Below are 11,256 nucleotides of genomic sequence, written 5' to 3' on the forward strand. Positions count from 1 at the left end.
GGGAAGGAAGGAAGGAAGGAAGGAAGGAAGGAAGGAAGGAAGGAAGGAAGGAAGGAGAGTTCTACTCCTGCCTTGGACACAAAACCAGTTGGATTACCTAGGGCCAGCCCTTCTCTCAGGAGGGAGGGAGCGAGGAAAGGAAGGAGGGAAGGAAGGAAGGAAGGAGAGTTCTACTCCTGCCTTGGACACAAAACCAGTTGGATTACCTTGGGCCAGCCCTTCTCTCAGGAGGGAGGGAGCGAGGAAAGGAAGGAGGGAAGGAAGGAAGGAAGGAAGGAAGGAAGGAAGGAAGGAGAGTTCTACTCCTGCCTTGGACACAAAACCAGTTGGATTACCTAGGGCCAGCCCTTCTCTCAGGAAGTAGGGAGGGAGGAAAGGAAGGAGGGAAGGAAGGAAGGAAGGAAGGAAGGAAGGAGAGTTCTACTCCTGCCTTGGACACAAAACCAGTTGGATTACCTAGGGCCAGCCCTTCTCTCAGGAGGGAGGGAGGGAGGAAAAGGAAGGAAGGAAGGACAAACAACTCCTAAAAAACCTTGCCAAGAAATGGCCCAGGCATTTGTCAGGAGATACCACTGATTCAACGGGGGGGAAAAAGGCATGGGTCTGTATTGCCACGGGTGTAATTTTGAATAATCCTTCACTAAAAAAAGAAATTCTTCAGCTCACTGCATCTATGCTGCCAAGGAAAGGGCTCCATCTATTGATGACTTGCTGTCACCATTGAGTTATTTACACCAAAAGGGGGAAGGGGGGAATCTTGCAGAGAGTCTGTGTTTTTACAAAAGCAGAACCTCTGTTCTTCTCATGAGTTTTTTCATGAACCATAAATAAATGCCAGCTGGAAACCAAGATTTTGGTCAGCAGAAAAAGCAGGGTGTGTCTGGTGCTATGGAGGGGGGGGGGGAGACAGTGGTTCTGAGCTGCTGCAGTAGGCAGGCAGACCCTTCTAGGGTCTGTCTCCCCCCCCCTCCCCAATCAAGATGCTTTTTCATGCTTCTCGCCATATAAATGTGCAATTCTCTGGGCTAGCAGTTTCTCCTTGGTGGCCTTCTGGAGGCAGTGAAAGTCAATTGGAATAAAGCAGAAAAGGACAGCATGAAATCAAGGAAGGGCCTTAGGAAGAGAAGCAGGATCTGGATTCTTCAATGGGAGAAAAGCAGATGCTCCAAGGACTTTGGATTCCACTTGTCCGTCTGTTGACAAGTAGAAATAAATAATAATAAATTTCAGGTGCTGCGTTGGCTGCAACTTTTCATTCAAGTTTAAAGGTTTTCCTTTCAGGATAATCTAATTTTTTTTCTAGAGGTTAAGTAGAAGGCGAGTCCAGAGTTTCCCTCTTTCAGAGTTATTTCTCTGCATACTGATACGAATGGATTGACGCAGTTGGATTTTATCACCTACTTACTTGGCCTAGCCCACATTTCTTTCTGGTTTAAAGTTGTTTTACACCACTCGGCTTTAACGCTGAGTCACATAAATGGCTTTGGATATTATAACACAAAAGCAGGTGCTTATATATTTAGCCTGACTGAAAAGTTACCCCATTTCTTTCTTTCTTTCTTTCTTTCTTTCTTTCTTTCTTTCTTTCTTTCTTTCTTTCTTTCTTTCTTTCTTTCTTTCTTTCCTTCCTTCCTTCCTTCCTTCCTTCCTTCCTTCCTCTACCCCTTCCTTCCTCTCTCCCTCTCTCTCCTTCCACCTTTCCTTCCTCCCTCCCTCCCTCAAATAGTTAACAGAGCTGAGAAGCTTTGGATATTATAACACAAAAGCAGGTGCTTATATATTTAGCCTGACTGAAAAGTTACCCCATTTCTTTTTCTTTCTTTCATTCCTTCCTTCCTCTACCCCAGTGGTTCTCAACCTGTGGGTCGGGACCCCATTTGGGGTCGATCGACCATTTCATGGGGGTCGCCAAGCAAGGCTGTCTGCCATTTTTTTTGTCCGCCATTTTTTTTGTCCGCCATTTTCCCCCCTTTTCCGGCGGGTGCCTTACCTCCCTTGGGCTGGACCAGCTGGTGGTCGGCCTGCTCCATCTCTGCCGCTTGCCAGATACGCCTCGGCCGGCGCAGGGGGCGGAACCACGCATGCGCGGCGCTCCCGGGCAGGGAAAGTCCTCGACTTACGACCGGTTGGGTAGTCCTCGACTTACGACCGGTTTAGTCTTCGACTTACGACCGGTTTAGTCCTCGACCTATGACCGGTTTAGTCCTCGACTTACGACCGGTTGGGGTCGCAGCATTAAAAAGGTTGAGAACCACTGCACTAGAAAGAATTTGTAGAGGGATTGTCCCAGCCGCCGACAACGGACAGAGGCAAAGGGGGCGCTGCCCCAACGGTGCTGGGAAGAGGTCCATGCTTGGTTTACAAAGAAAGGCGTTTTATCTCGGAAACCTCCCCCCCCCCACACAACGCCCGGTGCATGCAGGTGTCTGGCGCGAAGAGCACGCCAAGGTGTGTGCACGGCCTGCTCCCGACGTCTCTGCAAGAGAACCAGGTGTTTGGCTGCTGTTGCACCTTCGCCAAGCTCCCGAGAGTGCACAGCTGCTGTTTCCCAGGCAAACGCGCAAGCTGTGGGGTTGTCAGCAAGCCCGGGCATGTATCCTCCGCTGTGAGAGACGCAAACTCGGGCGAGTCCCGTTGTGTTGCAGGCCGGAGCAGCTGGTCCCGCTCGAGGGCGGTCTAGACTAGAGCATTTTCAAAGCGCGCCTGGCCCTAATCGATTTATTTACATTTTGTTCAAGCCGCCCAAACGAGTAGCAGAGATACTCGGGCTCTGATTTTACAAAAGCCCTTTTGGGCCCCCAAGAGATGGGGGTGGCCTCCAAAGCTCCCACTCGGGGGAGGGGGCTCCTGCTCCTTCCTCCTTAGCACCTTGAGGGTAGGACAAGAAGCAACTGGATGGAAACTAATCAAGGAGAGAAGCCACCTAGAACTAAGGAGAACTTTCCTGACAGTGAGCACAATTAATCAGTTTGAACAGCCTGCCTGCGGAAGTTGTGAGTGCTCCAACACTGGGAGTTTTTAAGAAAAGACTGGACAATGAACTGAATGTGAAGCTGCACTTTGCAGCAAGATCTGTTGTGAAGTGAGATTGGGCAACCATTTGTCTGAAATGGGTTTCCTGCCTGAGCAGAGGGTTGGACTAGACTAGAAGACCTCCAAGTTCCCTTCCAACTCTTCTATTCTATTCTGTTATGTTCTGTTCTTACTCTACTCTATTCTCTTCTACTCTAATTCTCTTCTAATTCTATTCTATTCTACTCTAATTCTACTCTACTCTAATTCCTATTCTATTCTATTCTATTCTTCAATCAATCAATTTCTTCTGTTCTGTTCTATTCTGTTCTAGTCTTCAATCAATCAATTTCTTCTATTCTATTCTATTCTATTCTATTCTATTCTCTCTTCCATATTGTCTACTCTGCTCTACTCTATTCTCTTCCATATTGTCTATTCTATTCTATTCTTCAATCAATTTCTTCTATTCTTTCTATTCTGTTCTGTTCTATTCTTCAATCAATCTATTCTATTCTATTCTCTATTCCACATTGTCTTCTCTACTCTACTCTACTCTACTCTATTCTCTCTTCCATATTGTCTATTCTATTCTATTCTTCAATCAATCAATTTCTTCTATTCTTTCTATTCTGTTCTGTTCTATTCTTCAATCAATCTATTCTATTCTATTCTCTATTCCACATTGTCTTCTCTACTCTACTCTACTCTACTCTATTCTCTCTTCCATATTGTCTATTCTATTCTATTCTATTCTATTCTATTCTATTCTATTCTATTCTATTCTATTCTACTCTATTCTAAATTCCATTCCATTCCACTTTCGGGGGCAAGTCCGACTCAGCTCGTTCGGCCCTTTCCAGGCACCCTTTGAGGCTTTTCAAATCTTGGACTTCCTGGCGGCTGATCTGCGAGGACGCGTCTGCGGGGCTGGGGAGCCTCCCCTCCCCTCCCCTCCCGCGCCCAGCGCCGAGGTCTCCTCCTAATTGGCCCGACAGCTTCACCCGGGGAGGAAACGGGCGCACCGTCAGAACTGGAGCACCAGCACTAGCAGCAGCAGCGGCAGCGAGAGGGGCCGGAGGGAGGCGGCGCAGGCACCGCGGCCCCTTTCCAACGCCACCGCTTGGCTGCCTTCCCGGCTGGGCAGGGCGAGGAAGCCGGCCACCCTCGCCGGGCGGGAGCCCCACCAACCTCGCGGAGGGCTCTCGGGACCCGCCGGGGGGCTCCGGACCCCCTGGGAAGGAGCCGCACGCCCGAAGGCGGGGAGGCGAAGGCGCGCCCCGAGGCGGCTCCGCGGACCGTGCCTGCCTCCCGCTCCGCTCGGCGGCGCCGGCCGCGTGGCTGGGCGAGCGAGGGGCCGCGGGCAACAGCGGCGGAGGCGCTGCGGAGGGGAGGAGCCCGCCGCGGGAGCCAGCAAGCGGCCCGGAGCCCCGATGGAGCCGGCGCCCTTCCCGCACCCGCTGGCCCCCGAGGCCGAGGCCGAGGCCGAGCCTGGTCCCGGGCCGGCCCGGCCGGGCGGCGAGAAGCGTTTCCGACTCTGGTACGTGGGCTGCTCGAGCCTGGACCGGCGAGCCACGCTGCCCATGTTGCCCTGGCTGATGGCCGAAGTCCGGCGGCGCAGCCAGAAGCCCGAGCCGGGCGCGCCCCCGGCGCGGGAGGTGCTGCTGCTGCTGGGCGCGCCCACCCTGCGCTGCGTGCCCTCCTCGCCCGGCGGCGGCGCCCCCGGCCCGGCCGTCTTCATCTTCGAGCACAAGGCGCAGCACATCTCCCGCTTCGTCCACAACAGCCAGGACCTCACCTACTTCGCCTACCTGATCAAGGCGCAGCCCGACGACCCCGACTCGCCTGTCGCCTGCCACGTCTTCCGGGCCACCGACCCCAACCAGGCAAGGGTGTGCGCGCGCGCGGGTGTGTGTGTGTGTGTGTGTGTGTGTGTGTGGCTACTCGGCCGGGAGCAGAAGCGGGGGGGTGTGTGCACCTGGAGGTCCTCCAGCACCACCCCCAACGCTTTCCAGATGGTGGGGTTGTGGCCTTCTGACCTTTTCATCTTTCCCAATTTGTTTTTTTCTGGCTAGCATCCCTGGAGGGGGGGACTGGGGAGTGGGGGGGTGGAGGTTGGGAGGAAGAGAGAAGCCATCTGCCAGTTGTCCTAGCTCAGTGGTTCTCAACCTTTTTAATGCCGCGACCCCAACCGGTCGTAAGTCGAGGACTAAACCGGCCGTAAGTCGAGGACTAAACTGGCCGTAAGTCGAGGACTACCCAACCGGTCGTAAGTCGAGGACTTTCTCTGCCCGGGAGCGCCGCACATGTGTGGTTCCGCCCCCTGCGCCGGCCGAGGCGTAGCTGGCAAGCGGCAGAGACGGAGCAGGCCGACCACCAGCTGGCCCAGCCCAAGGGAGGTAAGGCACCCGCCGGAAAAGGGGAAAAAAATGGCGGACAAAAAAAATGGCAGACAGCCTTGCTTGGCGACCCCGGTGAAATGGTCGATCGACCCCAAATGGGGTCCCGACCCACAGGTTGAGAACCACTGTCCTAGCTGCTCTGGGCCAGACCACCCTCCAGTTATAGGTAGGGTGAGAAGACTTGACCCTGGGCTACTAATCAGAGATGGGGGTGGGCTTAGATAGCAGGATGACCTGGATGCCGAGTCTTAGAATAAACAGAATTGGAAGGGACCTTGTGGGTCATCTAGTCCCACCTCCCTCACCCTCACCCCCCAAGCAGGGGACCCTACACCATTTCTGACCGATGGCAGTCCAGTCTCTTCTTGAATGCTTCCAGTGATGAAGCTCCCGCAACATCTGAAGGCAAATTGTTCCATTGGTTGATTTGTTCTCACGGTCAGAAAAATTCTCCTTATTTCCAGGTTGAATTCTGTCCTTGATCGGTTTCCATCGGTTATTCCTTGTTTGGCTTTCAGGTGCGTTGGAAAATAGGTTGACCCCCCCTCCTCTCCGTGACAGCCCCTCCAATATTGGAAGGCTGCTATCACGTCTCCCCTGGTCCTTCTCTTCACTAGACTAGCCATGCCCAGTTCCTGTAACCGTTCTTCATATGTTTTAGCCTCCAGTCCCCTAATCATCTTTGTTGCTCTTCTCTGCACTTTTTTTCTAGAGTCCCAACATCTTTTTGATAGTGTGGAGACCAAAACTGGTTGCAGTATTCTAGGTGAGGGCTTTTCAACCAGTGGTACAGGTACCACCTGCCAGGTACCCGACCATCCTAGAAAAGTGGTAGCGGGGGAGGAGAATGAGCTGAACCAGTGGCAGCACCGCACAAGCCTGAGTGAGAGATGGCTGGAGCTGCAGGGCTGTCAGGGCTCAGCGGAAGCGCCAGGATCAGTGCCGCTTTCCAGCTGATCGGCGCTTCTTCGGGGCTGTCAGGGCTCAGTGGAAGTGCCAGGATCAGTGCCAGGCTCCAGCAGGAGCCTGGTGCTGATCCTGGTGCTTCTGCTGAGCCCTGAAGAAGCACCAATCAGCTGGAATGTTGCAGCATCTCCAGGGTCTTGTGATTTACATTCAGATGCTTGGCAACTGATTCATATTTATGACGGTCACAGTGTCCCAAGGTCATGTGAAGTGACCAAAACCTGCTGCAACCACCCAGCAGACGGGGGGAATAAAAACCGAACACCCACCACCCCATCTCCGCTGCCAATCCTCAACAGAAATGCTCACGGGTGGGCAGGCAGGTGTCTTGCTCGGCTGTGGCTTGGGGGGCACTTTTTTCAGTGCCATTGTAACTTCGAACAGTCACTAAGCGAAATGTAAGTCGAGGACTACCTGTACTTTATCACTTTTTTCCTTTTTTTTTTTTTGGGTCATCAAGTTTTTGACACCTTGCTAGGCGACTGGTGGTACTCGGATGTTGCCATATCCTAAAAGTGGTACAATGGGTGAAAAGGTTGAAAAGCCCTGTGCTAGGTGTGGTCTTACTAAGGCTTTATGGAGTGGTATTAGTACCTCACGTGAACTTGATTGAATCCCTCTGTTAATGCAACTTAACAACTGTGGCTGGTTCTCTCAATGACCGTGTGTGTGTGTGTGTGTGTGTGTGTGTGTGTGTGTGTGTGTGTGTGTGTGTGTGTGTCCCAGTTAGCCCTTGAATAGAGAGAGCAGGAGATCCAAAAGCTCTAGGCTAGATGGGGACATGGGAAAACCTTATAGGAAGAAGGAGGGGAAACTATCTTCAACTTGCCTGGAAAATGGTATGCATACATATCCATGTGGTCTCGGGAATCAGGTATGCTTGAGGGAAACTGCTTGAGCAAGGTAGGAACCCTCTGGAGCTTCTTTACCTGCTGGATGAGCAGGAAGGCAGAGGGGGAATGGCAGGTCCAGCTGAGCTTGGTGGAGGCTTCACACCTCTGTTATCATTTTTGGGCTAGTCTCGCTGTATCATTTTTGCGCTAGTCTCTCCTGGACAGCAACTCCCCTTCTTCCTTCCTCAAAGTATGGCTGGGCTTCTAATTACTCTTGCTTGCCTGTATCTCTGAGCTCAAGAGCCATGGAAGTACCTCCTGACAAGGAAGCTTTTGGTTTTCGAGCCGAGTGTGATCCCTTGCGGCACCGGCGAACCCCATTCCCAACATGATGGCAGGTGAGGTATTCCTTCCCATGGAAGACCTCACCTGCCAGCAGGTTGGTTCACTTTGTTGAAGGAGAACCAGCTTGAATTGGAACGGAAACTTAGTAGATGTGTTGGTCCATTCTCCTGCCTGAACCTGTGAAAGATGCCTTGTATTAGAACAGGGGTCTTCAAACTTGGCCTTTTTATGGCTTGTGGACTTCAACTCCCAGAATTCCTCAACCAGCGTGCCTGGCTGAGGAATTCTGGGAGTTGAAGTCCACAAGTCATAAAAGGGCCAAGTATGAAGACCCCTGCATTAGAATATCCCTTAAACTAGAGAATCCCAGGAATGCTGTCTACATGGTTCTTTGAGGTCAAATGGGGAAGCAAAAAGGAGGGGCATCTTGGAATAGATGGAGGAGGATGTTTCAGTTGTGCTTTAGAGGTGGCTTTTGCATATATTCAAGTAAAATAAAGACAAAATAACGGAGTTGGAATTGACCATGGAGGTCTTCTAGTCCAACCCCCTGCTCAGGCAGGAAACCCTCTACCATTTCAGACAAATGGTTGTCCAGTCTCTTCTTAAAAACCTCCAGTGATGGAGCATTCACAGCTTCTGGAGGCAAGTTGTTCCACTGATTCATTGTTCTACCTGTCAGGAAATTTCTCCTTAGTTCTAGTTTGGTTCTGCCCTTGATTAGTTTCCATCCATTGCTTCTTGTCCTGCCTTCTGGTGCTTTGGAGAATGGGTTGACCCCCTTCTTCTTTGTGGCAGCCCTTTAGATATTGGAAGATTGCTATCATGTCACTCCCTAACCCTTTTCATTAGACTAGACTAGAAAAACCCAGTTCTTGCAACCGTTCTTCATACGTTTTATCTTCCCGTTCCCTAATCATCTTTGTTGCTCTTCTCTGCACTCTTTCTAGAGTCTCAACATCTTTTTTTATATTGTGGTGACCAAAACTGGATGCAATATTCCAACATAGGGGAATCCCCATCCGTCCTTTAGTTTCCTGGTCCATTGAGAGCAAGATGGTGGCATCCCCTCTCTGTGATGCTTTCAGGATCTGTTTGCTGGTCAGGATATGTGCAGAAAGGAAGGCAGATGGAAGGAGAGATGGAATGGCGAGAGGTTTTTTTTTTTTTAATGACTTGAGAAAAGCCTTCTGACATGGAGGCGTTGCAGGCTAAGTTCCTGACTCTGTCTCCGGAACAAAGTCAGTTGTGTGAATTGGGTGAGTGTAGAAAGGAAGAAACTCTCTTGCCTGCTCTTGGCTCATCAGTTGCAGGGACCCCACAGTTAAGAATTCCAAGAGAGGGAGAGGGAGAGGGAGAGAGAGACAGAGAAAAATGTTTTGGGGAAGAATTCAAGTTGCCGTCAAATGCTTCTGTATCTCAAAATGTAGCTTCCTTAAGAAATGGTGGAATACTCAAAATATTTTTAAGAAAAAGATAAAAGTTTAAGCCGCAGATATTTTTGTTGGGTATTATGGAAGATTTGGATGCAAAAGAAATGGAATTGATGTTGAATTTTATAACTGCTGCAAGACTATTAGTAGCTCAATATTGGAAAACGGAACGTTTACCTACTATAGAAGAATGGTCATTTAAAGTCTCGAATTTAGCAGAAATGGCCAAGATTTCCGCTTATGTGAAGGATCACTCGCAAGAAAGATATATTTTGGTTTGGAGAAGATGGATAGATTATATTGAGCGTAAATAGGGGACTAAAAAATATCATTTGGTTTTTGAGTAAATTTTAGAGTATTATGGTTGTATAAAGGTTAGAATATTTTATTTAGTATTATTTTTAATTATTAAAGTGTTGTTATTATTATTGTTTTAATAATTGTACTGTTTAAAAGAGAGTTAAAGGAGGTTATAGATATGTTATTTTAATAGTTGATTAATGTTAATTAGAGTATGATTATGTTATTGTTAACCCTGTGATTGGCACTGGGAAGTGAGGGGGGAGGGAGGGGGGGTGGAAGGGTGGGAAGGGGAAGGGGGGGATTTATATTGTAAAATTTTATAAATTTTTTAATAATAAAAAAGTAGCTTCCTTTTTTTCCCTTCCTTGGGAAACTCCTTTAATAGCAAGCTTTTCTGCTTGAGGAGACCCTGTATTTAGGACAGGAATTCTCCCTTAGGGCTAATGTAATGCATATCCATGTGTCTCGACCAATTCCCCAGGAAACAAACATTGAAAGATCAGCAGTGTGTGACAACAGACCAGATGAACAAGGGTGAGATTTTTGACCTCTCTTTTTTTGGCACAAGCGTGTGAATCACTGACGGTCACATAGTCTTGGGCACCTCGGATGTAATTTCCAGCAGAAGAATTCCGAATCAGCTGTCTAATGAAGGATAGCAGTGTTCCAATATCTAAGGGGCCATCACAGAGAATAGGGGGGTCAACCTATTGTCCTGAAGGCAGGACAAGAAGCAATGGATGGAAACTAAACAAGGAGAGAAGCAACTTAGAAATAAAGGGAACAGTGATAGCGAGAACAATCAATCAGTGGAAATGGATAGCCTCTAGAAGTTGTGGATGCTCCATCTCTGGAGGCTTTTAAGAAGAGACTGGACAGCCACTTGTCTGGAATGGTGTAGGGCAGGGATAGGCAACCTTGGCTCTTTTATGACTCGTGGACTTCAACTCCCAGAATTCATGCTGGCTTAGGAATTCTGGGAGTTGAAGTCCACAGGTCATAAAAGAGGCAAGGTTGCCTATCCCTTATACAGGGTCTCCTACCTGGCCAGGGATTGGACTAGACTTCCAAGGCACCTTCCAATGCTGTTCTTCTGTATTCTGTTAACATGTACATAGTTTTACGGTTCCCTTTTAATGGAAGATTCCTCAAGACTTCACTGGACAAATGTGGGAACATAACAGGAACCTAAAAAATGCTTGGCTTTCTTAAAAAATTGTTTTGGTGATGCTGCTTCAGCACGTTATTGCTTTTATTTTTAGCCATGCAAGCACACCATCCAAGTCCGTTTCCCTCCCATAACAAAGAATGGAAATAACAATAAAAGCAAACAAAGAGACGTGGAGAGGTGCACACAGGAATGACTCTCCGTATTCTGTATTCCCAAGCACAAATGTTTAGAGATAAACAAAAACTTTGAATCCAGCCACAGAGTCCCTTTCGCTCACTGGGGGAACCCAATGAGAGCATCCAGGACTGACGGCTCTGCACCCTTTGCTTATATGGCACCCAGGAAAGGGGACGCCTTGCCTCTATTGGCCATGCCCTGCCCCCCTCTAACCCAGCACTTCCTGCAATTCCAGTCTAGTTTTCCATGTTCTTGAGACAGAGAAGATCATATCCGGTTTGGGCTAAACCTCTCCTTGCTCGCCGTTTCATCCCAGGCTCTTGGCGTCCCTTTATTCTGCAGCTGGAGTGACCTCCCGTATTTTTAAAATATCTCTGATCCAAGCAAAGAAGTATTTTGAGTTTTCCAGGGTTTTGCAATAGCAAACTTGGCAGCTCTTGACCGAACTCAAATCACTTAGTTATGCTGCACCCGCTGAAGAATCCTATCAGAGAAGCCATTAAGTGTGCGTTCACTTAGATTCCTGCATTCAGCATTCAAAACTGGGACTTCTTCGCATTATGGAAGATTTGGATGTTAAAGAAATGAATTTGATGTTGAATCTTACAATAGCC

General features: G+C 49.1%; 1 protein-coding gene across 1 annotated transcript in view; it reads left to right on the forward strand.

Moving 5' to 3' along the window:
• The first annotated feature begins 4,445 nt into the window (after positions 1–4,445).
• Positions 4,446–11,256, forward strand: part of TBC1D4 (TBC1 domain family member 4) — a 91,077-nt gene continuing 84,266 nt past the window's right edge. Inside the window, exon 1 of the mRNA XM_015832330.1 lies at positions 4,446–4,898. Within this exon, the coding sequence (XP_015687816.1) occupies positions 4,446–4,898 (453 nt within the window). The remainder of the gene's footprint in view (positions 4,899–11,256) is intronic.

This window comes from Protobothrops mucrosquamatus, unplaced genomic scaffold, assembly GCF_001527695.2.
Source record: "Protobothrops mucrosquamatus isolate PMUCROS unplaced genomic scaffold, P.Mucros_1.0 scaffold2, whole genome shotgun sequence".
In the NCBI taxonomy this organism is placed as follows: domain Eukaryota; kingdom Metazoa; phylum Chordata; class Lepidosauria; order Squamata; family Viperidae; genus Protobothrops; species Protobothrops mucrosquamatus.